Source organism: Somniosus microcephalus, chromosome 18, assembly GCF_052327205.1.
Source record: "Somniosus microcephalus isolate GS21.2 chromosome 18, FLI_Smic_1.0, whole genome shotgun sequence".
Lineage (NCBI taxonomy): Eukaryota > Metazoa > Chordata > Chondrichthyes > Squaliformes > Somniosidae > Somniosus > Somniosus microcephalus.
Window position 1 is genome coordinate 51,074,598 of NC_141004.1, and position 27,572 is coordinate 51,102,169.

The following is a 27,572-nucleotide window of genomic DNA, read 5'->3' on the forward strand; positions in this document are numbered from 1 at the left end:
AGCAAAAGGCTTTGAAAGTCAGTAAGTTTACACCATTCTATCAACATAAGGCTCGTTAATAAATGTTTAAAAATCCGATTACAAATGCAAGCAACATTTAGCTAGCAAAATTTACGTGCATCCCTGGAGACAGCGGTTTACAGAGAAGTTAAATAAAAACTTTACTGAAAGACTGCCTGCAAACTATTGATAAGTGCTTAAAATCCAATGGTGGATTGATGTGGACTGTATCTAAATCTCAAAGCCAAAAATAAGTAATTACGTAATAGCAGTTCGCAGAAAATGGAGCATTTGTCATAGTTCTAAATACCTCAAGTGCTTGGGCTGCAGTTTGCAATTTACAGTTGATTCAATGAGCGTTGATCTCACAGCTCGTTTCTCAGTGCGAAGCTATCAAAAGAGGAACAAACTATGTCAGATTTTTTTTATTTTATTTTTATGGGCCACAAATGTAAAACAATTTCAAATTCTGTACACAAATATTGAAACTCAGTTAAGCACATTGTATCCTTGGGACATTCCAAAAGTGCTTTACAACCAATTAATAATTTTCTGAAGTATAATCATTTTTGTTTTGTAGGCACAGGCGATAGCCAATTTACACACAACTGTGTCATATGAACAGCAAATGAATGAATGAACATATAATCAGTTTTTGATGGTATTGTTTGAGGGGGGAATGCTGGCCAGGACATCAGAAAACTCCGCTCTTCTTCAAATAGTCCCAGGGGACCTTTCACACCCACCTGAGCAGGCAGACCAAAGATAGCACCTCGATAGTGCAGCAAGCTATTCAATTATCAGTCTAGATTGTGCACTCCAGTCTATAGCAGCAATTGAGCCATTCCCTTTCAGAGGCAAGAATACTTCCAATTTGGCCAAAGTAACACTACTCAACACATCTTTAATATTTCTCTACCCACGTTATTGTGAATTTCTCAAACCTGGTTTAGGTTGGAAGATTTTACTAACAAACACAATAGTGTAAATTGTGGCAAAAAAAAGAAACTGCTGGAAACACTGTGGGTCAGTCAGCATCAATGGAGAGAACACAAGAGTTAATATTTCAATATACGTTCCAATGAAATGTGGCTTGCCTGTAAAGTTTAAACTTCTGTTCTCTGTATAGATGCTGACTGGGCTGTTGTGTGTTTTCAGTATATTCTGTTTTTGCTTCAGATTTCTATGGGGAGGAGGAGGGGGAGGGAGAAGGGGAGGGAGGGAACATGCACCTTAAGAGACCTCAGGACATCCCAAAGTGCTTTACAGCCAATGAAGTACTTTTGAAGTGTAGTCACTGTTCTTGCATTATTTCAAACTTTCTTTCCCTGTACGGTTTTAACAATAGTTTAGGCTTCAACACTTCAGATATAAGCTCTTTTAAAATGCACATTTTCCATTCCAAGTTATGTGTAAAATTGTTTTCACGTAGCTTTTAGTCCGATTATAAAATATCTCCTTTTACTGGAACCTAGTTCAATTTACAGTATCCTGTATAAAGAGTCATGTGTTTACTTTGGTGTCTAACTTCCCCCCCACCCCCATATCTCAGTGGTGAAATTATAAAATTTGGAATTTCAATTGAACAGACTTTCTACCGAAAAGTTATATGAATGGTAAAAATGAGCATGGGCTTAGATTACCTTAATATAAAGGTTGCCAGGTGCCAAAAAAGACAAATGAAGTTCTGTCTTAATTTGTACACACTACTTATGGATCACCTATGGCATTGCTCACAGGTGGACCAGAGGATTCACTGTTTTGTAACAATAGGTGCCTTTGTCATAGCGGATAACATCAGAGCTAATGATTTACAGTGACTGTCAAAAATCCAATTTTCATTAAATGGTCGCCTAAGGTTTTTTCTGGTGCTTTGGGGATTAAATTCCACAACTCGGTCATTATTCTGTGAAAACCGCAGATGAATTGCCTTTACCTTATACATATTCCTTTACCCATGAATTTAATTTTTATCTCTTGGATATCAGGTATTCAGCTACATTAAGAAAGGAGAATTGGGTTTAGCTGCAGTCCTGTGCTTTTGTAGTAATGGGTGCAATCCTGGGCTTTGGTGGCAATGAGAGATGGTCCTGGAGATTGGCAGAAATAGGTTGGGGGTCCTAGAATTTGCCAGTTCTGCAGTGGAGCTGCTAGCATTTGGCAGTCCTTTGATCTGGCATCACTATGGAGGACAAATATGGGGTTTTAGCAGAACTGTATAAGGTAGAGCTGAGGTTTGACACAACCAGGGTTGGAATGAAAGCTTTGGTTCACTGCTGTCTGTCAGCTGTGAGGGGAGGGGCAGGGCTTAGGCCTGACAGCACTAGTTGGGAGATTCTGTATTTGGCAGCACTGGTTTGTGACTTTGTAAGGGATCTTGAAACACTGAACTTGGCATTTTGCAATTGGTTCCTAGGTATATCCATACTTCTATCTCTGCTAAAAGAAATGTAAATTTTCTACTTGCTATCAATAAAACTCAGGAGATAACTGGAACTTTAAAAATTTCATATGTTTGTTTGTTATTTGAAAAAATAAACTTAAATTATAAGGAAAGACACTGTGGGCTGGATTTTGTCAATGGGGACGTGATGGAGGCAGGACTCCCACTTTTTGGGTTGTAGTCACGCCTCCATCGATTTGTGGCCAACCCACGCGATTTTCCCTTGATTGACCTTGTTGAGCCCGCCCAGCGGGCTCAGCAGGCCAATTAAGGGACACCCGGTTACAGGTGACGTCAGGGATTGACATTTCATCTATCAACAGCTTTTGACAGATGAAATATCAGCATTTGACAGCTCTGTGAAGCGGTCAACACTGACAATCTGACTTCTAACTTGAGTCCTTCTCCACAGATTCAGTTAGAAATCTCTCCAGAACAGAAAGCAGAATGCTGTAACTTTTGCCAGCTCGCGGCCATTCTGCTTTCGGTGAGATGAGGGACTCCAGAGACCTGAAGGAAGGAAGCCTGCATTAGTAAGTAAAGATAAGTAAAACTTCTTTAAACACTTCACACACACCAAACACACTGGCCTCTGCACTCATGCATCCATCACTCACCTGAACACCGGACATCTCGAACCTGCCAAGCCCTTCAGCCAGACTGTCCGCCTCACTAACTTGGCGTGGTTTGGAGCCTTCGGGCAGCCCACACTTCAGGGCTAAAAATAGGGATTAGGCCAAAAACTGTCTGTTAACTACATGTTAACAGGCAGTTAATTGGCACTAATCCCCTTCCTGCCTTGGGGGAGGCAGCTCCCAGCACAGGTTGGGTACCCACCTCCTGGGAAACAGGCATGGAGGCGGGTTGGGGGCGGGAAGGGTTCATGCCCCCCGATTCTGCAATTTTCCCCCCACTCCCGCCTCCACGGGGCTTGGAAATTCGAGCCGTGTTTCTACGCCTCTGTTTCAGACAGCTATCAGTAATCATGTTCAAATAACAAATGATAATCAGAGTTTGCTTCAAATGTACTTAAATTACAATGAGGAAAGGCCGTCTCTGCCAGCTTAATATGCTTTCTGAAGTTTATAGAACACAAAACAAAAAAGTTAGAACAGGTATGTAATCAACACGCACACGTTTTAAAAAAAAACTCCAATATATTTTTGCATTTGTCCTCTTCAAGTAATTATGAAAAGCAAAGGAGTACAAACTGCTAGAAGCTAAAGAAAAATATTCTACCATTCAACTATTAAATGGTAATGATGCATCTTGGAAAAGTGGTTACATGCTCAGACTACATAAGCCAAATTCGGGAAGCAGGGACAAATTCCAGGCTTTTGGGAGAAGTCGAGATCCCCAAAAAATATGAAAATGACGGACAGGAAAAGACCAGCTGGTCCATCAAGCCTATCCCACAGCCATGCTGCAATTAAGCATCATGACTCAGTGTTCCCACCCACCACCAGCCATGTAACCCTCCTGGGAGAGGCCAAAAAAAACAATTAATCAAAGCCAAGGCCAATTTAGGGAAGAAGTAATCTTGGTAAATTCCTCAGACAGCTGAAAGTAATCAAAACGAGTTCTAGGAGACCAGATCACAAACCATACCATCCAACATCAAGTAAAAACTTTAATGAAGGCAATTAAAAAGACAGACAATTCAATGGAAAAATGCAATGACATTATTGTAAAATATGTATTTTGAAAAAAAATTTGTTTAAACACTTATTTTGGATGTAACAGTTACTGAGAAAAAAAATTGCAGCTAAAAATCGCTGTGGCCAGATTGTGCAGTTACAGGGCCACGAATTTGCCACATTTGTGATGGTAAATGCCTAAGCAATGTGACAGGAGGGATGGAGGTTGAGCAAAAGACAGGCCATGTGAGGGCAGCCAAGGCCCAAATAAGTCAAGAACTGGGGGGTGGGGGCAGGTGTAAAAATCCCAGCATTTGCCAGAGGCTGAAAGGGGAATACTAACACAGGCCCCTGCAAACCGAGACATTAATATAGGAGGCCTGAGCAGACAGAAATGTAGCCATTCTATGGCCAGAGCATACCAAAAGTGAATCTGTAGTTTGGGGGAAGTGAACTGTAATTAACATCATGGAAGCCCCAAGAACGTCAATATATTCTAAAGAATGTTAATAAGGCCCAAGAATGTTAAGATTCTAAATACAATAAAGTATTCCAGTGCCAGAGACGGTCACATTAATTGGAAAATCCTATTAAATGCATGACAGGTATCAGAGGAAAAAGATTACATACAAATGTAACAGGTAGTTGTGGAGACATTTAAAATGGGAAATCCTGTGGGAGGTGTTTATGCAGGAGTTTTCAATGGAAGATGAGACAGACGCACTATACAATACACTGAATGAACACTTCAAATAAATAACACTGTAGGTGGAAGCACTTTGCTTATGGAGGCTTCAAAACAATTTTTTTTTTTAATTCTACTTGCTAGTAGCATTTAGTTTGGGTCCTTTTCTGCATGCTTATATAAAGCAGAAATTGGTTCTGTAATTATTGCAGTATGTATGCGGCACTGAAAAACTGCTATTTTTTTTCTTCAATAGGACATTGAGTTTATATTGTATAACTTGAACAATTCATAGTTGTTTTAAGCAATATTTGGCTATATCAAAGTGTTACTGTTAAACTCATTTTTAAGCTAAATGCAGTCAACCAAAGCAGAATGAAAGTCCAAAAAACTCACTTACAATATTCTGTTTCTTCTGGAGTTCCTCTAAATGTTCAACAATGCTCTCATCTGCTAAATCAAAAGGAGTCTGACCCTGCAAACATAATATGAATAACTTAACCCATTGTAAATAGTTTTGATCCAAGAAATGGAGTGGCTAGACAGATTTACATCTGCAGTTCTCAGCTGGATTGTCAGGGGTGGGGTGCAGATAAGAGAAGGGAGAAGAGAAGTGCTGAAAAAGAAGACATTCCCCCATAGAAAAGGATGGACAACTGGTGGGCAAGCCAGCACTGGATGCTCAAGACCCTCCTTGTGCCCAGCTAGAGAGCAGAGACCATACAACAATTGGTTGGGAAACTAGAGAGGAAAATATATTTTTTTAATTAAATCTCAAACCAAACTAAAACTACATATAGTATGGTATGTGGCAATTTTAAAGTGAACAACATTTTTTGAACCATTGCAATTTCCATTGGTCCCTAGTTTTACCAATAATTCACCACATGGTAGTGTATATGGGGTGCAGACGCCAACATTCTTTTGATTTCAACTGTGGTAAATGGAGAGGCTGCACGCAGATGCCAGGCACCTCCCCACAAGAGAAAATCAGAAGCGATAACCCCAGGCCATTATCAGGTGTATCCTGTCAGCTAAGCAAGATCGTTGGACTGGTGGCCATCTGTTCATCATTACCTATTGACCACAAAGGCATATGATACAGGATTGAACTTCAAGTGAAGGGGAAAAAAAAGATTGTGCGCCCTTCGCTGGAAGGCAACAGACCCTCAAACAAATTAACCATTAGCAATCATTTACTGGTGTGATAATCGTGTTAAACAAAGTAAGTGAAAAGAACAGGGGGCAAGAGCTGTAAAAAAAAAAGGATGCTTTGTACACAAGGTACTTCTATCCTTTTAGAAAATATCCTTTGGAATGGTTTGGGGGTAACTAGAGCTGCCCGACTCCAGGAAACTCTCTTACCAGCTGAACATTCAGTAGTATCTACATGTAGTCTTTGTTTAAAAAAAATATATACATAGGATGTTAAGGAACATCATCTCTCACTCTTCTGGAGTGAGCATATTATGCAAGTTACACTGATCAGTTATAGGTCTAGTAGTCATTTGACTGAAAGTATATTTCTCATTTCATTCTATTAAAATTTAAGCAACACCTATTCCTTGGAAATAATTTTCAACCAGGACTAGCGTGACCTCCTTTCTATATATGCCCTATTAAAGTGCCTTGAATAATAAAGGATAAACTTCAGCAAGCAGACCAGCCAGATTCAATTTGTTCTGGCAGAAAAAAAATGAGGAACCTCTCTCCAAACAATCTAATTGGATACAATCTTTTAAAAAAATTGGGGGGAGGGCTGTACGGGGAGGTTCAGTATCCTGTGAAATGCAATTCAACAGTCTCAATCCATTTCTAAGTTAACATTAATTCACAACCAGTACTCAAATGTAACAATTTAGGTTTTAAAAAAGTGTTTGCACAGTGAAAATCAGTTTATTAAAAGCAACTGACCAATTTGTTAACAGCCTCCATGTCAGAAAAACTCTCGACAAGGATTCTACAGGCTTCTTCTTTGCACCAGTGAGCAGCAGCATGCAGTGGAGTCCAGCCATCATTGTCCTTGATATTTACATCATATCCAGCCTGAATTAGGAGCCTTGAAAAGAAGCACCAGTATCAAAATGTGCTGCAATTTCTCTGCCCTTCCTCCCATCTTGCCAAATTGTCCCTATTTTATCCCTTTGGCCTTCTCCTGAAAGTGAAACCTCATACTGGGTGTGGCTGCTGACAGCAACATATCTTTTACAATAACAGAAAATGCCAGAAATAAATCAGGTTATTGACTTGAAACGTTAGCTCTGTTTCTCTCTCCACAGATGCTGCCTGGCCTGCTGAGCATTTCCTGTTTTTATTTCAGATTTCCAGCAGTATTTTGCTTTTGATATACCTTTTATGCCTGGCACAAGACGATACTCTTCGTGTATGGAGCAAGCCAATGAGCTTGAGTAACTTGGGCACTCACAGCTGAAGCCGCTCATATCCTTAGTCATAGTTAAAGCAAGAATTTCCTCCTCCCTAGCCCAGTGGTGCAGAGGTAAATTGCAACACCAGGGCTACCACCCAAGCGGAGAATGCCTTATGCAGCAAAGACTGGGGAGGAAACCTGAGACTTGGGTTTGGTTACATATAGTTTAGCACTAGCTACACCATACAATAAGTACTGCACTGAGAAATCAGTGGACTTTACTGAAAAACATTTAAATAGGGAATATGGTAAACATGTTTTTGAAAACATGTGGCTGCAGAGATAGCGGATGCATTGGTTGTAATCTACCAAAATTCCATGGATTCTGGAGAGGTCCCAGCGGACTGGAAAACCGCAAATGTAACACCCCTATTTAAGAAAGGAGGGAGACAGAAAGCAGGCAAATATCGACCAGTTAGCCTAACATCTGTCATTGGGAAAATGCTGGAGTCCATCATTAAGGAAGTGGTAGCAGGGCATTTAGAAAATCATAACATGGTCAAGCAGTCAGCATGGTTTCATGAAAGGGAAATCATGTTTGACAAATTTGCTGGAATTCTTTGAGGATCTAACGAGCAGGGTGGATAAAGGGGAACCAGTAGATGTTGTGTATTTGGATTTCCAAAAGGCATTCGATAAGGTGCCACATAAAAGGTTACTACACAAGATAAGAGCTCACGGGGTTGGGGGTAATATATTAGCATGGACAGGGGATTGGCTAACTAACAGAAAACAGAGAGTCGGGATAAATGGGTCATTTTCAGGTTGGCAAATTGTAACTAGTGGGGTGCCGCAGGGATCAGTGCTAGGGCCTCAACTATTTACAATCAATATTAATGACTTGGATGAAGGGACCGAGTGTAATGTAGCCAAATTTGCTGCTGATACAAAGATAGGTGGGAAAGCAAATTGAGTGGAGGACGCAAAGAATCTCCAAAGGGATATAGATAGGCTAAGTGAGTGGGCAAAAATCTGGCAGACGGAGTTTAATGTGGGAAAATGCAAGGTTATCCACTTTGGTAGGAAAAATGAAAAAGCGAATTATTATTTAAATGGGGAGAGATTACAAAATGCTGAGGTTCAGAGGGATCTGGGGGTCCTTGTACATGAATCACAAAGTTAGCATGCAGGTACAGCAAGTAATTAGGAAGACAAATGGAATGTTGGCCCTTATTGCAAAGGGAATGGAGTATAAAAGTAGGGAAGTCCTGTTACAACTGTACAGGGCGTTGGTGAGACCACACCTGCAGTACTGCATACAGTTTTCGTCTCCTTATTTAAGGAAGGATATACAGTACTTGCATTGGAGGCAGTTCAGAGAAGGTTCACGTGGTTGATTCCGGAGATGAAGGGGTTGTCTTATGAAGAAAGGTTGAGCCTATGCTCATTGGAGTTTAGAAGAATGAAAAGGGATCTTATTGAAACATACAAGATTCTGAAGGGGCTCGACAGGGTAGATGCAGAGAGGATTTTTCCTCTCGTGGAGGAACCTAGAACTAGGGGGCATAATTTCAGAATAAGGGGGCACCTTTTTAAATCGGAAATGAGGAGGAATTTCTTCTCTGAGCGTTGTGAATCTTTGGAATTCTCTTCCCCAGAGAGCTGTGGAGGCTGGGTCATTGAATATATTTAAGGTGGAGATAAACAGATTTTTGAAAGGTAAGGGAGTCAAGGGTTATGGGGAGCAGGCAGGGAAGTGGAGTTGAGGCCAAGATCAGATCAGCCATGATCTTATTGAATGGCGGAGCAGGCTCAAGGGGCCAAATGACCTACTCCTGCTCCTACGCCTTATGTTATGAAAGAGAATAATGTATTGTAGAGAAAGCAGAGAATTCATTCAGCATTTAGTTCTGCAAGAATAAGCAAAATACACCAATCTCAGTGAGTAATTGACTCATATAGACCAGGCAAGTCATATATTCAATCCCTGGTCGGTGTTGAGAGCCACTCTGAAGCTAGGGTTGGGGTGGGGGGGGGTGGTGAGGGCAGTGGTAGGGGGAACTGAAATTGGCAACAGTATCTATACAAGAGAAAGGAAAAGAAAAACAGACAAGGCTTCTGGTCACTAAGCAATGGCCCTTGATGAAAGTCCATGTTTAGGCATTAGACAAGGAGAGGAATGGACTCAGCTGTGATGCTCTATGGCTGAACTGATTGCCAATACTCAAGTCAAGGCTCATGGGTGAATAGCGTGTAAATAAATAATGACCAGTGCCGTGCAGCCACACCCAACAAAGAAGTGATGTCTTCAGGACAGAAAAAAAAATTGATAAACACAACAGCACAAAAAAAAGACACCATTTTATTCCGGTTTATCCCCTCACTATAAAATAGGCATGTAGACTTAGTCAGCAAAGCAAGGATAGTCAAAGTTACCTACATTGTTTTAATAACCTAAATGTGACCACAAAATATATTCGCAATGTTGCTATGGCCAGCACATTTCATGGTATTTTATCATTTCTCAAGCACTTACTTTAAAACCTCCAAGTAGCCTTTTGCAGCAGCCACATGCAGAGCTGTACCACCCGATTTGGAGTTCCTCACGTCTTCTATTTTGCCACTATTTAACCACTGCCTGGCATCCTGGAGCATTCTGTGTTCCTCCTCTTTCCTTGCAGCCTCAACATCAATTCCTATGGAGGAAAAATAGTGCAATATGAACATAAGGTACTTCATCTCCCTGTATTTTCTCAAAAATATCCTAATCTGGACACACAAAACTTAGCATACTATAAGTTTGCACCTTTAATGCAATATCCGCTGTCTAGTTGCATCATTTAGGCACATGCCTTTATTCCTTGCCAACAGTTCAATGCAACAAAATTACCCATTTCTCACAATATGTTGTACATGAACCAAATAACAAACTGTTTCTTGTTCTTTCTATCTTTGAATAGATATGACTATTAGACACTCAAATAACTAGACTAAAGTCAGTTTTAATCCTTATTTTCAGATGATGCACCAGCTTGACATCCATTTTCCTATAATGAGTGTGCAGTCTTGTAAATAACATGGTATCTTAATAGTTTCTGAAGAAAGTTATACACCAAACATTCACCTTTTTTCTCTTTGCAGAGGACGACAGTGCCACCATTTTTAGTTTTTATTTTAGAATGCTCATTAGTTTATATACACTATCGTGTAACAATTCATGCTCCTTATCAGTTGGCATCTCAAGGATCCTTTCCCTTCTCGTTCATGGGGGCTGTGGGCTCAGTGGAGAAATAAATAACAGGCTCAGTGTACCTTGTGACATCCCTTTTACACATTATTAGCATTGCAATTCATTAATTAGTTTGTTTTTTATTGATCACACAAATTAACAAATGAGTTACAGACATCTACAATTATGTGCTTAATGTTCAAGTTTTAGAATTGACCAAAATTACAGCAGCACCATACAAGGTGCTGCCTCACCCCATTTGGCATGCAGACATTCACTTGCTATGGGAGGGGTGGGACCACAAAGACACTTCTACTGTAATACAAGTACAGGTCACTTTGCAATATTGCCTTTGAGAACCACACAAAAACCAAGTGGTTGCTATTATGGATTCAGTGGGGAAGCCACAAGCAATGTGCGTCAGTGTGTTGAGTTTAGTTTGTTTTAATAAAATTAGTCATATATGTATCCTATAATTCAATGTGTAGCATTCTAACATTTTTTCAATAATTTAAACTAGATTTTTTCCATAATACAAATGTTAATTATATTTCCAGGTCAATGCTCCCTAATTATGTTGAAAATAAAATTGGTAACATCTGAAATAACACATCACTGCATTGTGGAAACTTAGTATGCTTAAGAACTATACTGTTAATGATTTAAAATAGCATTTTTATTATTAAAATGCTTGGCATGGAACATTTATCACGACTGAGTTGACATAAGAAATTACATTACGGGAGTGTGGTTTACTCTCTTAACTAAACATTGCGGTACATAATTATGGTCCATGTTTGGCTTCCTGGCTCATGTACGAACTGATTATAGTACACACTGTATAAGTAAACTAACCAGTGGATTGGAGCGGATGCTTATTATGCACAGATGGGTGCAGCACCTGAAAATACCAAATGCTCTGATACTATAATGACATCTAATCCAGTAATTAGCAGTAAATGAACAGCATTTTACACCAGCGCTTAGAAGATTGACTGTAGCCCATTTAAAAAAAAATTAATTCCAGGGTTGTGGGCGCTGTTGGCTGGGCCAGCATTTTTCGCCCATCCCTAATTTCCCTCGAGAAGGTGGCAGTGAGCCATCTTCTTGAACCCCAGCAGTCTTTATGGTGAAGGTACTCCCAATAGTGCTGTTAGGGAAGGAGTGCCAGGTTTTTGACCCAGCAACGATGAAGGAACGGTGATATATTTCCAAGTCAGGATGGTGTGTAACTTGGAGGGGAACTTGCAGGCGTTTGTGTTCCCATGAGCCTGCTGCCCTTGTCCTTCTAGATGGTAGAGGTCGCGAGTTTGGGAGGTGCTGTCGAAGCCGCCTTAGCAAGTTGCTGCCGTGCATTTTGTAGATGGCACACACTACAGCCACAGTGTACTGGTAGGAGTAAATGTTTAAGGTGGTAGATGGTGTGCCAATCAAGTGGGCTGCTTTGTCCTGGATGGTGTCGAGCTTCTTGTGCGCTATTGGAGCTGCACTCATCCAGGCAAGAGGAGAGTATTTCATCACACTCCTGACTTGTGCCTTGTAGATGGTGGAAAGGCTTTAGGGAGTCAAAAGATGAGACACTCGCTGCAGAATAACCAGCCTCTGACCTGCTCTTGTTGCCACGGTATTTATGTGGCTGGTCCAGTTAAGTTTTTGGTCAATGATGACCCCCCCGGATGTTGATGGTGGAGGATTCGGCAATGGTAATGCTGTTGAATGTACGGGAGCAGTGGTTAGACTCTCGCTTGTTGGAGATAGTCATTGCCCGGCACTTCTGAGGTGCAAATGTTACTTGCCACTTATCAGCCCAAGCCGGAATGTTGTCCAAGTCTTGCTGCATGCGAGCATGGACTGCTTCATTATCTGAGGAGCTGCGAATGGCACTGAACACTGCAATCAGCAGCGAACATCCCTACTTCTGACCTTATGGTGGAGGGAAGGTCATTGATGAAGTAGCTGAAGATGGTTGGGCCCAGGACACTCCCCTGAGGAATTCCTGCAGCGATGTCCTGGGGCTGAGATGATTGACCTCCAACAACCACAAACCATCTTCCATTGTGCTAGGTATGACTCCAGCCAGTGGAGAGTTTTCTCAAATTCCCATTGACTTCAATTTTACTGGAGCTCCTTGATGCCACGCTCAGTCAAATGCTGCCTTGATGTCAAGGGCAGTCACTCTCACCTCACCTCTGGAATTCAGCTCTTTAGTCCATGTTTGGACCAAGGTTGTAATGAGGTCTGGAGCAGAGTGGCCCTGGCAGAACCCAAACTGTACATCGGCGAGCAGGTTATTGGTGAGTAAGTGCCGCTTGATAGCACTGTCGACGACAACTTCCATCACTTTGTTGATTATTGAGAGTAGACTGATGGGGCAGTAATTGGCCAGATTGGATTTGTCCTGCCTGCTTTTTGTGGACAGGACATACCTGGGCAGTTTTCCACATTGTCGGGTAGATGCCAGTGTTGTAGCTGTACTGCAACAGCTTGGGTAGAGGTACGGCTAGTTCTGCAGCACATGTCTTCAACACGACAGCTGGGATGTTGTTGGGGCCCATAGCCTTTGCTGTATCCAGTGCGCTCAGCTGTTTCTTGATATCACGTGGAATGAATCGAATTGGTTGAAGACTGGCTTTTGTGATGGTGGAGGAGGAGGCCGATATGGATCATCCACCTGGCACCTCTGGCTGAAGGCGGTTGCAAACGCTTCAGCCTTGTCTTTTGCACTTGCGTGCTGGGCTCCGCCATCATTGAGGATGGGGATATTCATGGAGCCTCCTCCTCCTCCCATTAGTTGTTGCTTCCTCTGCTTAGCATGCCTGTAGCACTGTGTTGCAGCTGCCCCAGGTTGGCACTTCATTTTTAGGCACGCCTGGTGCTGCTCCTGGCATGCTCTTCTACACTCCTTATTGAAGCAGGGTTGGTCCCCTGACTTGATTGAAATGGTAGAGTGAGGGATACACCAGGCCATGAGGTTACAGGTTGTGGCGGAATACAATTCTGCTGCTGCTGATGGCCCACATGGATGCCCAGTTTTGAGCTGCTCGATCTGTTCTGAATCTGTTTCATTTAGCGCGGTGGTACTGCCACACAACACGGTGGAGGGTGTCCTCAGTGTGAAGTCAGGACTTTGTCTCCACAATGATTGTGCGGTGGTCACTGCTACCAATGCCTTCATGGACAGATACATCTGCAACAGGTAGATTGGTGAGGAAGAGGTCAAGCAGGTTTTTCCCCTCGCGTAGGTTCTCTCACCACCTGTCGCAGGCCCAATCTGGTAGCTGTGTCTTTCAGGACTCGGCCAGCTCAATCAGCAGTGGTGCTACTGAGCCATTCTTGTGGTGGACAATGAAGTTCCCCACCCAGAGAACATTCTGTGCCCTTGCTACCCTCAGTACTTCTTCCAAATGGTGTTCGGATTCATCAGCTGAGGGAGGGCGGTAGGTGTTAATCAGCAGGAGATTTCCTTGACCATGGGTCCGGAGTCAATGTTGAGGACTCCCAGGACCACGCTGTCCCGACTGTATACCACTGTGCCACCACCTCTGGTGGGTCTGTCCTGCTGGTGGGACAGGACATACCCAGGGATGGTGACAGAAGAGTCTGGGACATTGGCTGAAAGGTATGATTCTATGAGTGGGACTATGGGACAGCTCTCCCAATTTTGGCACAAGTTCCCAGATGTTAGTGAGGATGACATTTGCAGGGTTGACTGGGCTGGGTGCACCATTGTCATGTCCGAAGCCGGTGCCGATGCCGGGTGGTCCATACGGTTTTATTCTTATTATTGTTTTTCGTAGCGGTTTGTTACAACTAAGTGGCTTGCTTGGCCACTTCAGAGGGCAGTTAAGAGTCAATCACATTGCTGTGGGTCTGGAGTCACATAGGCCAGACCAAGTAAGGACAGCAGATTTCCTTCTGAGATTTCCTAAGCAGATGGGTTTTTACGACAAAAAGTTAGTTTCATGGTCACCATTACTGACACTAGCTTTTTATTCCAGATTTATTTAATTTAATTAACTGAATTTAAATTCCCCAGCTGCTGTGGTGGGATTTGAGCTCCAGTCTCGATTACTAGTCCAGTAACATAACCACTATACTACCGGTCCCATTTGTTATGATGAAAATTACTATTGCAGATAGTGAAGCCAATCAATTACCATAAAGATGTGATTCTTCTCAAATCTTACATTCTATTCTCACTTTTTTGAGCCCACTTCCAAATTTCTTCTTCTATCTGGAATTGAATTTTTGTTCTATTTCTAGTTTTTCCTCATTTCGTTTGCCACTTTTTCGCCATGCTCATTTCTTTTGTCATTTATTGTATGATATAACCCTGCTTTTCCTTTTTATTTCCTTTTCTACTGTTCCAACTTTTCAGTCTATTTCAATACATATCTTCACTTCAGATAGTTTTATGGGTTTTAGCATTCATATTACTTTTCAGAAATTTTGAATTTTTTGTAATTAAATTTATTTCACATACTAGATAAGAGTCAAATTTACACAATAACTCAGAACCATAGGAATAAATACAAAGAGTTAGTTAGAATTAGCTTCAAAATAAATAATTTTAGTATCTCCTAGTACACAGCTCACAAAAGCAAACTAGCAGAAAGCAAACAATCTACCCTAGATTGTCCAATATGAGTGCAGTTTCAAGTTGAATGGGGATACTGGTGTAGTGGTCATGGAACTGGACAGGCAACTCAGAGGCTACAAGTTTAACTCTAGTAATTTGCCATCATAAAACCCAAATGGTTTACTCAATCTTCAGGAAATGGACCCTGCTAACCCTACCCAGTCGGCCCTGCACATGATTCTCATCCACACAAGGTAGTTGACTCTAAAGTCTGCTGAACTAGCTTAGCACTACCACCTCAGAGCAGCTGAAGATGGGCCATGTCAGCATCACCCATGTAGCTTTGAACAATTGTTTTTATTTATTTTATTTTTTTTAAGTGTAAGTTACACCGACTTTTCGGCGGTTAACAACTCAATTATGCATAGCTTCATGTGCAAATTTGTACATGTGCAGGGAGCACACGATGGAAATTTAGAGAGTTGTAGACATGTAGACAACTGAAGGTCAGTGCTCAAAATCCTAAGCGTCTTCAGAAAGGCTCAGAAAACATTTCAACCAATTGGCAGCTTTTGCCAAGGCTAGAAGAGTAAGGGAATAAGATCTGTGTCAAATACGGAGGGGAAACATACAAAGGTACAGGCACAAGTCTACAGGCAAGTCAGAGGCCAACCGTCTGCAGCTGGCGTGGTCAACCAGCATTTTCACACCATTGTCCATGAGACAGCTCTTCCTGAGGAAAGTTCATGTTTTCACTGGTTCGGGAGAAATAAAAGATAATAAGGCTAAAATAATACAGAATGGTGGATTGAGAATAGAGTTTAAAAAAAAAAGGGCATGCAATGTGGTTTTTAGTTGCTAGATATTTTTGCAATGCCCTTGACTTGGAGGTTAAAATTACAGTAATAAAGCGACTGACATCCAAGCGTGTGTTTCAGTGCAGAGGGAAACCTGAAAACTTTTTTAAAAAGCTGAAGCAGGAAGCCTGGAATTCCTTGAACATCCTGCACATAAATTTAGATCTGCGTCTTTACCCTCTTCTCAAATTATAGTGCTGATAATTCATAGCAAGGTTATGCAAACATATCTATTTAGCCTACAACTTTATAATACTATTCAACATGGTTAATGTTAAAAGCAGCTTTCTGTAAAAGGGGAAACAGACAGTGAAATTCAACAATTGAAAATTAGGCTCCTTGTCAATATCACAAATTTTAAAAAGCATGTGCAATGTAACTGTTCTTATGCAATTTTCAGTAATAGTTATCATTGAGTCGCATTGGTTTGTTATAAATCCAAAGTCTCAATTCCACACAAGTACCTCAAGAGGGCAGGCTTGCACTGCTTAAACCTTGAATCAAAATGAACTGACTTCTGTCAGCTGAATTAATTTTGTTAAAGTTTTCAATCATAGATAAGGTTAATTTTGTATTTCAAGTAATTTATTCTCCTATTATCAATAAAAGGCTCGATGAGAGAGTCTGGAATGTGCAAGATCACAGAACTTCAGATTCAGCACTATATATGTGTCATGAGTAATGGTTGTAAGATAAATTATATATATTACAGCTGTAAATTACAAACTAAGCACAAGCTTTAGTGCTACAAAATGAACAAATTTCAGTACAGACCATCATGCTTTACAAGAATAGCATCTCAGTTTCACAAAATAGGAATTTTAGCTGAAAGTTGGAATTTGACAGCGTGATCCTCTAACTGGAGGCAAAAGCTCTAGATTCTTCTCACTAACTTTGATTTGACACCAGTTTTATTTGAAAAAGACAAAGACAGTTGCTTTGCAATTCAGATTTTACACATTTTCCTCCAATTCTAGTTTTAAATACCTGTAACTACATTCTTATCAATATAACTAATATCTTTAAAGGTTTATCAGGTTATATTTTGTTTTCATTGTCTTATTTACCTAAAAGCAAGTGATTTGCTGAACTCTGGAGCTGAACTTCAGTTTTAGTAAAAAAAAGACATTTAGGTCTAGCACTGGCCTTTTAGGGACTTTGCATCATCAGCAAACTTGGATATATTACATTTGGTCCCCCCTCATCCAAATCATTGCTATAGATTGCGAATAGCTGAGGCCCAAGCACTGATCCTTGTGGTACCCCACTAGTTACAGCCTGCCAACCCGAAAATGATCTGTTTATTCCTACTCTCTGTTTTCTGTCGTTAACCAATCCTCAATCCATGCTAGTATATTACCCCCAATTTTGTTTAATAAGTTCTTCTTAGGCAGTCCCTCGGAACCAAGGATGACTTGCTTCCACACTAAAAATGAATTTGTTTAATAACCTTTTGTGTGGCACCTTATTGAATGCCTCCTGGAAAATCCAAATACACCATATCCACTCGTTCCCCCTTATCTATTCTGCTAGTTACAACCTCAAAAAGCTGCAACAGATTCATCAAACACGATTTCCCTTTCATAAATCCTCGACTCTGCCCAGTACTACTATTATTTTCTAAGTGCCCTGTTACAACGTCCTTAATAATAGATTCTAGCATTTTCCCGACGACTGAGGTCAGGCTAACTGGTCCGTAGTTCCCCGTTTTCTCTCTCCCTCCTTTCTTAAATTATGGGGTTACATTTGCTACCTTCCAATCCGCGGGAACCGTTCTAGAATCTATGGAATTTTGGAAAATGACAACCAATGCATCCACTATCTCTATAGCCACCTCTTTCAAAACCCTAGGATGTAGGCCATCAGGTCCAGGGGATTTATCGGCTTTCAGGCCCACTAATTTCTCCAGTACTTTTTTTTACTAATACTAATTTCTTTCAGTTCCTCATTCTCGCTAGAGCCTTGGTTCTCCACTATTTCCGGGAAGTTTTTTGCATCTTCTTCCATGAAGACAGACACAAAGTATTTGTTTAATTTCTCTGCCATTTCCTTATTCCCCATTATAATTTCTCCTGTCTCAGCCTGTAGGGGCCCCACATTTACTTTTGCTAATCTTTTCCTTTTTACATACCTATAGAAGCTTTTACAGTCTGTTTTTATGTCTCTCACTAGCTTATGCTCATATTCTATTTTCCCTTTATCAATTTCTTGGTCCTCCTTTGCTGAATTCTAAAATCCTCCCAATCCTCAGGCTTACTGCTCTTTTTGGCAACATTATAAGCCTCTTCCTTTGATCTAATACTTTCTGTAACTTCTCGTTAGTCACGGTTGGGCCACTTTTCCAGTGGGGTTTTTGTGCCTTAAAGGAATGTATATTTGTTGTAAATTATGTATTAATTCTTTAAATGCTAGCCGTTGCTTCTCTCCATCATACCTTTTAATGTAGTTTTCCAATATACCTTAGCTAACTCGCCCCTCATACCTATGTAGTTTGCTTTGTTTAGATTGAAGACGCTAGTTTCGGATTTAACTAAATCACTTTCAAACGCAATATAAAATTCTATCATATTATGGTCACTCTTCCCTAAAGGCCCCCTTACGACAAGGTTACTAATGAACCCTTTCTCATTGCACAATACCAGATCTAAACTAGCCTGTTCCCTAGTTGGTCCCTCAACATACTGATCTAGAAAACTAACTTGCTTACATTCCATGAATTTGTCCTCCAAACTGTTACTGGTTTGCCCAGTCTATATGTAGATTAAAGTCCCCCATGATTACTGTATTACCCTTGTTACATGTGCCTCTAATTTCCTGATTTATACTCTGCCCTACATTACAACTACTGTTTGAGGGCCTATAAACAACTCCCACCAATGTTTTCTGCCCCTTGCTGTTTCTTAGCTCCACCCAAACTGATTCTACTTCTCGATTTTCAGAGCCAAGATCCTTTCTCTCTACTGTCTTTATCCCTTCATTTATTATCAGGGCTACCCCTCCTCCTTTTCCATTTTGCCTATCTCTTCTAAAAGTGAAGTATCCTCAAATATTTAGTTCCCGACCATGGCCATATTGCAACCACGTCTTCATAATGGCTACTAGAACAAACCTGTTAATTTCTATCTGCGTTATTAATTCATCTATTTTGTTGCAAATGTTTCGTGCACAAATATAGTGCCTTTAGCTTTGACTTATTTTTATTTATCCCTGATGTCACATTAGTCACTGATGCCTTATTACTTTGTTATTCTCCCTGTCCCTTCCTGACCCACTCTACTTATTTATTTATTTTTACACAAAACTCTACTCTAGAACCTTGACATTTCTCTCGCTGCTTTTAAATTTACTCTTTCCTGAATCCTCCCACCCCACCCACCTTCATTAGTTTAAAGCCCTGTCTACTGCCTTAGTTACTTGGTTCACCAGGACACTGGTCCCAGCCCTGTTTAAGTGGAGCTTGTCCTAATGGAACAGCTCCCTCTTTCCCCAGTACTGGTGCCAGTGCCCCTTGAACTGAAACCCCTTCCTCCCACACCACTCTGAGCCACGCATTTAAACCTCTAATCTGTTTGTTCCTATGCAAATTTGTGCGTAGCTCAGGTACCAATCCAGAGATTATTACCTTTGAGGTTCTGCTTTTTAATTTGGGTCCTAGCTCCTCAAACTCCCTCAGCAGAACCTCATTCCTAGTTCTACCTATGTCGTTGGTTCCTACGTGGACTACGACAATTGGATCCTCCCCCTCCCACTCCAAGTTCAAGTTCTCCTCCAGCCGCGAAATGCCTTTAACCCTGGCACCGGGCAGGCAACACAACCTTCGGAACTCTCGGTCGCGACAGCAGAGAACAGTATCTATCCCCCTGACTATACTGTCCCCTACCACAACTACATTCCCTTTCACTCCCCCCACTTGAATGGCCTCCTGCACCATGGTGCCATGGTCAGCTGGCTCATCCATCCTGCAGGCTTTTCCCTCATCTACACAGGCAGCAAGAACCTCATACCTGTTGTACAAGGGCAAAGGCTGAGGCTCCTCCTGCACTGCACCTGGGGTTCTCTTACCTGTCAGAGTTGCAGTCACACCCTCCTGTCCCTGACCACTAACCAGACTTGTACCACTACCTAACCTAAGGGGTGTGACTGCCTCCTGGATCAAAGTGTCCAGGTAACTCACCCCATCCCTGATGCCCTGCAGTGTCTGCACCTCAGACTCCAGCTCAAAAACTCTGAGCTGAAGTTCAAGATGCAGGCACCTACTGCAAACATGGTTGTCCGGGATCACAATGCTCTCCACAATCTCCCACATGCTGCAGTTGCGGCACAACACCTGCACTGCCATCTCTATATGAGCTTGTTTTATTTAATTAATTTTTAATACATTTGTATTTAGGTGACTTAGTTTAAAGTGTAGTTTCTTGACTACTTACTTGATCTAGATTAAGTTATGGGTACTGAAAATAAATATCTACCTGTAACACAAAGCACTACAAGCAGTGTAGGCAAAAGGCAGCAACTCTTTCCCCCTCTTCTCTGAATTCCCACTCTTTCCAAATTCCAAAATAAAACGCTCTGTTTAAGTGCACTCCATTTTAACCCCGCTCTGTGTAAACCAACACCTAAAACAGATGATCTGGTCATTTATTTCATTGCTGTTTGTAGGATATTGCTGCATGCAGATTGGCTGCTGCATTTCTTGCATTACAACAGTGACTACACTTCAAGAGTAATTCATTAGCTGGGAAGCACTTTGGGACATCCTGAGATTGTGAAAGGAGCTATATAAATACAAGTTCATTGCTTCTTTAATGTGTCTCAACATGCCACAGTAACTTGACAAAAGACATAATGGCCCAGAAATTAGGTTCGGGGGCTTGCCGTGGGTGCAAGCCCCCGATGTGCACTTACCCGGCACGCCGACAGCTGAAGCCTGGGCCTGGCTTGGAATTCCTGTCACTGGCCCGGTTCAGATGTTGGCGCGCTGTGCTTGCCTGATCCAGCGGCGTAGTTAGTTCGAATGTGCCGGCTGGGATCAGGTGAGCACTGGGCAGCCAATCAGGGGAGGGGAAACTTCATTCATGAGTTTGATAGTAAGAACTGTCAAACTCATGAAAACTACGGGCGCCCAAAACACTACTAAAACTTTAAATAAAATTTTAAAAAACATTCCACTAATTAAATGAACTATAATTTAAAAACTATTTTAAACAATTAATCAAATTTTTGAAAAAAATAATAAGAAATCGGGTCTAAAAATAAACTTACCTTACTGTAAAGTGCTTAAAAACAATAAAGCTGTGGAAAAAAACTTATAATTTTAAATAATAGACCACTTACCTTAAAGAATCAAGTCCTTACGTCTCCTTTTTACATTTCTAAAAAGTTCAGGCCCTTACACACGGGCAAACCTGTCAAAAAGAAGGAAGTTCAACGCGTGCGCGCAGAGTCCTGCGCGCACGCGTTGGACCTCTGAACCCCTTGGAGGAAATGTCGGTTTCCCGCGCATGCGCTGTGCATGTTGAAATCCGGCACTTCCAACAGGCCCACGCGTGAGTACCCCGTCCGTACTCACGCGTTGGGACCGGAATTACTGGCCCATTGTGCCAACTTTAGCATAGATCTTGCATTTCTAAAAATGAATTCTAAATATTTTCAACACTATTATCTTCTCTTGTAAAAATCAATCTGATTAAGTACAACCTATTCAATTTAGAACAGCAAATTTTAAATCTGCTTTTTGACTTCAGGTTTCCAACATATTTGCTGTGGAAGGCAATGTGCATCAAATGACTTCCATGTGATCACTGCGCTGATGATGCAGAAGCAACAATATGGACTGAAATACTGTTTAATATATTGGAAGAGAAGGGAAGCTGGGTAAACACCTAAAATGTGGCCTCAGCTAAACGTGCAACTACGTTTTACGTAGGCACGGGCCATGGTTGTATTATAGTACAAGAACAGAATCCGTTTTCCCCCCCAAGTGAGTGTGTGCTCGGGGTGGTCAGGAGCCACACAGCCACATGGATGGCCTGGAGGGCTGGAGCTGGTCACTCTGGTCGTGTTGTTCTTTTGGGTGTTGGAGCACTCTCAGGGTTGTCGGAAGCCCACAGACACGCAGGTAGCCTAGAACCGAAAGTGATCACTCCGGGCCCGGGAGCCAGGTTGTATTATTAGCATGTCATCTTGTCATTTAATATCAACACTAGATCAGTTATATAAAATCTAATACTGTTATAAGTCATTGTAATAAAGCTAGTTATAAAAACCCCTCGTGTGTGAATCATGAGAGGAGTTAGTCGGCGGACTAACAGCCCTTTGTTGAGACGATAATCTCTGAGGAAAGCCACCAACACACATTTAATCAGTAAATCTACCAATAGTTTTAAATATGATATGGAAGTGACAGAATCGAAAAGATATTCACACTTCTGAATCCGCTTCAGAATTCAGCCTGTACTGAAGGGATGAGTTTTCCTGTATTCGTCAGCTCTAAGAATTCTAAGCAATTTAACCTTCAGCAGTTTCAATACAGCTGCCAGTGGTCACTAGTTGGTAACAAAACTGGGTATCATTCAGCACTATAATAAACAATCCCACTATATCTGGCTGACAGGGAAATAAAAATTGTGTTTTTATAAAGATGAGGTTGAGATGCATTGTTGTAGCACCTTGCCTAATCCGAGAGTGCTGGATGTTGACATTGGACATAAAATGCATTTCTCTTTACTGTTTTTTGGGCAAGAAAACAGTGATGAGAACATACAGAAAATCAAGATTACTACTGGATTGACCGCTGTTATGCTGGTTGCAATTACGTAGAATTTACAGCATGGAAACATGCCATTCGGTCCAACTGGTCTAAGCCGGCGTTTATGCTCCACACAAGCCTCCTCCCGCCCTACTTCATCTAACCCTATCAGCATATCGTTTTATTGCTTTCTCCCTCATGTACTTAGCTAGTTTTCCCTTAAAGGCATCTATGCTATTCACCTTAACTACTCCATATGGTAGCAAGTTCCACATTCTAACCACTCTCTGGGTAAAGAAGTTTCTCCTAAATTCCTGATTGGATTTATTAGTGACTATCTTATATTTATGACCCCAAGTTTTGGATTCCCCCACAAGTGGAAACATCTTCTCTATGTCTACCCTATCAAACCCCTTCATCATTTTAAAGACCTCTATTAGGTCACCCCTCAGCCTTCTCTTTTCTAGAGAAGAGCCCCAGCCTGTTCAGATAGTTCTGGTATCATCGTTGTAAATCTTTTTCTCTATATCCTTTTTGTAATATGGAGACTAGAACTGTATAGTATTCAGAGTGGTCTAACCAATGTTCTATAAGTTTAACATAACTTCTCTGCTATTCAATTATTTTTCTCTAGATATCAACCCCGGTGCTTTGTTAGCATTTTCTTTTAATCAACAATGTTGATACGAGTGTAAAAATGCATCCAGACCTTGCAGAAATGTAAACCAACTTACAACAGACAAATCAATGCGAGGGATGCGTCTCTGTTCCACTAACCTCACCTTCAGATACTGCATAGTATATAGACTATCTTATAAACTCTGCCTGCGAATTTGATAGCACACTCAAGCAAGCACAAAACCATAAAGATGGAAACACAGCACCCACCACTTATAGCGGGCGCGTTCATGTGAATACAATTTGCCCGCTATACGTGATGTCCAGCATCGTTATTAAAATTAAAAATAATTTTAGTTCCAGTTAGTTTGCCTTGAGTGGCTGCTGAGCTGAATTTGTATTTTACAGTTTTAAAGACCGTCAGTGGACAGTTATCATTCGTGCTGCAGCATGTGCTAAAGATAGCTGAAACGTCAATAAAAACGAGAGAAATGCAATAAAAATAGCTGAGTGTTACCAGAGGTCTATATTTACCAGATAGCTTTCAAATCTGGGCCAGTTACACAGCTAATCCTGTGAAGTGCCTTGGAATGTTTTACTACGTTAAAGGCGCTATATAAATACAAGTTCTTGTTGTTGTAGGCACAAATTCACTGGAAAGGTAAGAGTTCTCTCTTTGCTTTGGTCAGTCCTTAATGAGGAAAATCTCCTGCACAGTAATGCAGGTTTTGGTGAAGGATTCTCAGCTGAAAATATAATAAAATGAAGTCTGCCTCGATAAGGTTCTTTTATTACATTTGGTGCACCTCAACAAGGTATTATTTACTGATGTTTGTTCTTGCATTCAGTGTATTCTTGCTAACTTACATTGGCACCAGTTCCCCAACTCAAATTTAAAATTCTCATGCTGGTGTTCTAATCCCTTGTCGCTCCCCATCTCTAACCTCTTCTAGCCTTAAATCCCCCAACCTGGAATTCTCCCTGCTCCTTTAAGGCACTCCTTAAAACCTACCTTTTGGACCGAGCTTCTGGTCGTCTGCCCGAATATCCCCTTAGGTGGCTCGGTTTCAAATGTTGTTTAATTACACTCCTGTGAAGTGCCTTGGGACGTTTTACTACATTAAAGGCACTATAGAAATAAGTTGTTGTTGTTATGATCAGCAAAATACTGCAGGACAGCCAATGATTATGCAACCAAGCCCCAAGTTGAGTCAAAGGGACATGGAAGAGATGGAGAAGTTGGAGAGAAAAAAAAATCTAATTGTGGAGGCCTCAAAAGCAGTTGATTTGAGAGATGGAAAATTCACATTCGTTCAGCTTCTCAACTGTATGCTCAAAATGGAAGACAGTCGTGTTTTTTTTAGCATCAACATCCTTCACACTGCTGAGCACAAAAATTTAATTACAAAAAAAATTGCACTTACTGTTTTTCAGTGTTCTGGTTTTAAATTAAAGGTGCATCAATTAGATTAATTAATTACTGTGCCGGTTATCAATTCAACAACAACTTGCATATATGACATTGAGCCACATAACAAAATATTAGGACAGGTGAGAAAGATTTTAAGGAGCTTTTTAAAGGAGGAGAGAGAGGTAGAGAGCATTGGAATAGTCGAGTCTAGAGGTAACAAAGGCATTGATGAGGGTTTCAGCAGATGTGCTGAGGCAGGGGCAGAGAAGCGTGCTGTTAGAGGTGGAAGTAGTCTTGGTGTTGGAGAGGTTTTGGGGGTCGGAAGCTCAGAGGTCAAATAGGACGCAAGGTTGCGAACATTCCGGTTCAGTCTCAGACTGCGGCCAGAGAGAGGAATGGAGTCGGTGGCTAGGGAACGCAGTTTGCAGCGGTCTCCACAATATTTCGTTGGAAGTAGTTTCTGCTCATGCAATACTGGATGTCAGACAAGCAACGTGACTAATCAGAGGCAGTGGAGTGTTTAACTTAAAACAACATTTTAATGCCAATTTTTCCAATGACAAAAATACTTTTTGCTGCACTATGGCACTTAAAAGCTCCTGCTCCATGTGGCAATTCAGTAAAGGAACTGATCTGCCACACACCCAGTTTACCACTGTTACACTCCTGATAAATGTAATGTACGCCCATCTGAAACTGCACAACTCTAATCAGTCAAATGTCATGTATACGTACAATAAAATGACATTGAATGGCTCACCTACAGAGCAGGACAAGGTCTTGTGGAGCTGGAGAGAGTTTTCGTGCAGTTCAGCTAGGTAGAATGACAATATATACCCTGTAGCTCTCCTGTACAAACAGCATACAGCTCCCATAGGGTACAAGTAATGAGACCACATTCACCAACCTCAGTTGTTAAATGCAGATGCTTTATACTGAAAATAAATCAGTATCTTTTGACCATGAGTAGAAGATGTATTCTGCAGTTTCAGTGCCCTTGAGTTTCATTTCTTTCAATGACACTAGTGAAATAATGGAGATTTTCTCCACTTAGATCAAGTCAATACGTTTTGGAGGATCAGAAAAATATTTACTCAACTGCTGTCAAACAGAATATGGTTACTGGCAACAATGGACTATTTTAAAGGTTCATGCTTTACAATGAAACAGATTGAAGGAGTCTCGATGCTGACCCACCAGACTAATTCAAGGCTATTCGGTGCTAAAAAGATCACGTAAACTCCTGGACAGGATACAATACCCAGCTCCAAAAAGCTCCAAACACTTATAATTGCAAAATACTGCGGATGCTGGAAATCTGAAATAACAACAGAAAATGCTGGAAATACTCAGCAGGCCAGGCAGCATCCGTGGAGAGAGAAACAGAGTTAACGTTTCAGGTCTGGGACCCTTCATCAGAACTGGAAAAAGCTGGAGATGTAACAGATATTAAGCACCTCATCTTTCGATTGGGCACTTTGCAGCCTGCCGGACTCAACATTGAGTTCAACAATTTCAGATAATTATCCCTGCCCCCATTTTTCATGCAGTATGATTTTTGCCACTCCCATTTGCAACATTTTATCTTTCCTGCCTCTTACAAAAGTACAGGATGTTCTTTCTATTTCTTCCTCCCCTCCTAACCTCCCCCCGCCCCGCTGTCTCTGCACCTGCTTAATATCTGTTACATCTCCAGCTTTTTCCAGTTCTGATGAAGGGTCCCAGACCTGAAACGTTAACTCTGTTTCTCTCTCCACGGATGCTGCCTGGCCTGCTGAGTATTTCCAGCATTTTCTGTTGTAGCTCCAAACACTCGTTGTGAAAGCCATTTTAAAAAGATTTTTAGATCTTGTTATTACAGGATGTCAAATATAAATGCAAGATATTACCTGAAAAACATTTTTCTCATACTCAAGGCCTCTTTCCTCAAATTGACTTGCAACTGGGAGGTTGTGGAAAGTATTTCAAGTCATTAGCACAGATGAAGTGGCTCCAATACAGTGACCAGTGCCTTGTAACAAAGGCAAAGTAGTCTGAACAACTGACATGGTCAGTACCTACTACTTTGAACTCTTTGATGCCCAGACTAATCAGAAGTCTTGAATTGGTAGAAAGGTTAGATTTTTTGGAGCTGGGTATTGTGCCCTGTCCACGAGTCTTTTTAGCACCGAATATCCTTGAATTAGTCTGGTGGGTCAGCATCGAGACTCCTTCGATCTGTTTCATTGTAAAGCATGAACCTTTAAAATAGTCCACTGTTGCCAGTAACCATATTCTGTTTGACAGCGGATAAAGGAAATACGGAGAATGGTCATCTAACACCGAAAATATTTCTTGGCATTTTGGCATTTGGAGTAACCCTCGATATTGGGTATTGACATCAAAGCAACAATTAGAAAGTTTATGTTTCTTAAATCAATGTACATAATTGATGCTAATGGCGACTGGCCCTGCAGTTTAGTCTTCCTGTGAGAAAGCACTTAGCGCTTGCCTGAACACATTCTCAACGGTTGAGACCAGAATACTCACTGCACTGAGTAACAGGTGTGAACCTGCAATCCAGCACTGCACAGTACAAAGCATTACAGCTCTAAAGCACAGTACTACATCACCCCAATCATTTAACATTCTTAGAGGAACATGGAGTTGTGGGAAAGATGGGCATGGATTTGGGTGGCAACAACACATTCAAAGATGTTGGTGAGGAAAGGGAAGTTGGAGGTTTGCAAGGAATGAGGGCTCGAGTGTGGGGTTTTTTTTTCTCTGAGGAGGGAGTGAGGACATTGGTTTTGAAAGGAAGGGAAACAGGACCTGGGGAAAAACACATTTACAATGTCAGCTAGCATGAAGCCCAGGAAAGGAAGTTGGATGGTCAGCAATTTTGTGGGAATGGATTCAAGTGAGCAGGGGATGAGTCTCATGGAAAAGATGAGCTTGGAGAAGGCATGAGGGGAAATAGGAGAAACTAAAGATGCAGGTTCAGGGCTAGGGCACCAG

The 27,572-nt window shown here is 41.3% G+C and overlaps 1 protein-coding gene across 2 annotated transcripts in view; it reads right to left on the minus strand.

The window, feature by feature from the left end:
* The window catches only part of LOC147105267 (protein phosphatase 1 regulatory subunit 12A-like), a 287,064-nt gene that overhangs the window by 147,149 nt on the left and 112,343 nt on the right, over nt 1-27,572 (minus strand). For both annotated transcript variants that reach the window (XM_086011450.1, XM_086011451.1), the window contains exons 4-7: nt 9,670-9,829; nt 6,680-6,824; nt 5,166-5,240; nt 311-390 (exon numbers count right to left, since the gene is read on the minus strand). In XM_086011450.1, coding sequence (XP_085867576.1) covers nt 311-390; nt 5,166-5,240; nt 6,680-6,824; nt 9,670-9,829 — 460 coding nt within the window. The remainder of the gene's footprint in view (nt 1-310; nt 391-5,165; nt 5,241-6,679; nt 6,825-9,669; nt 9,830-27,572) is intronic.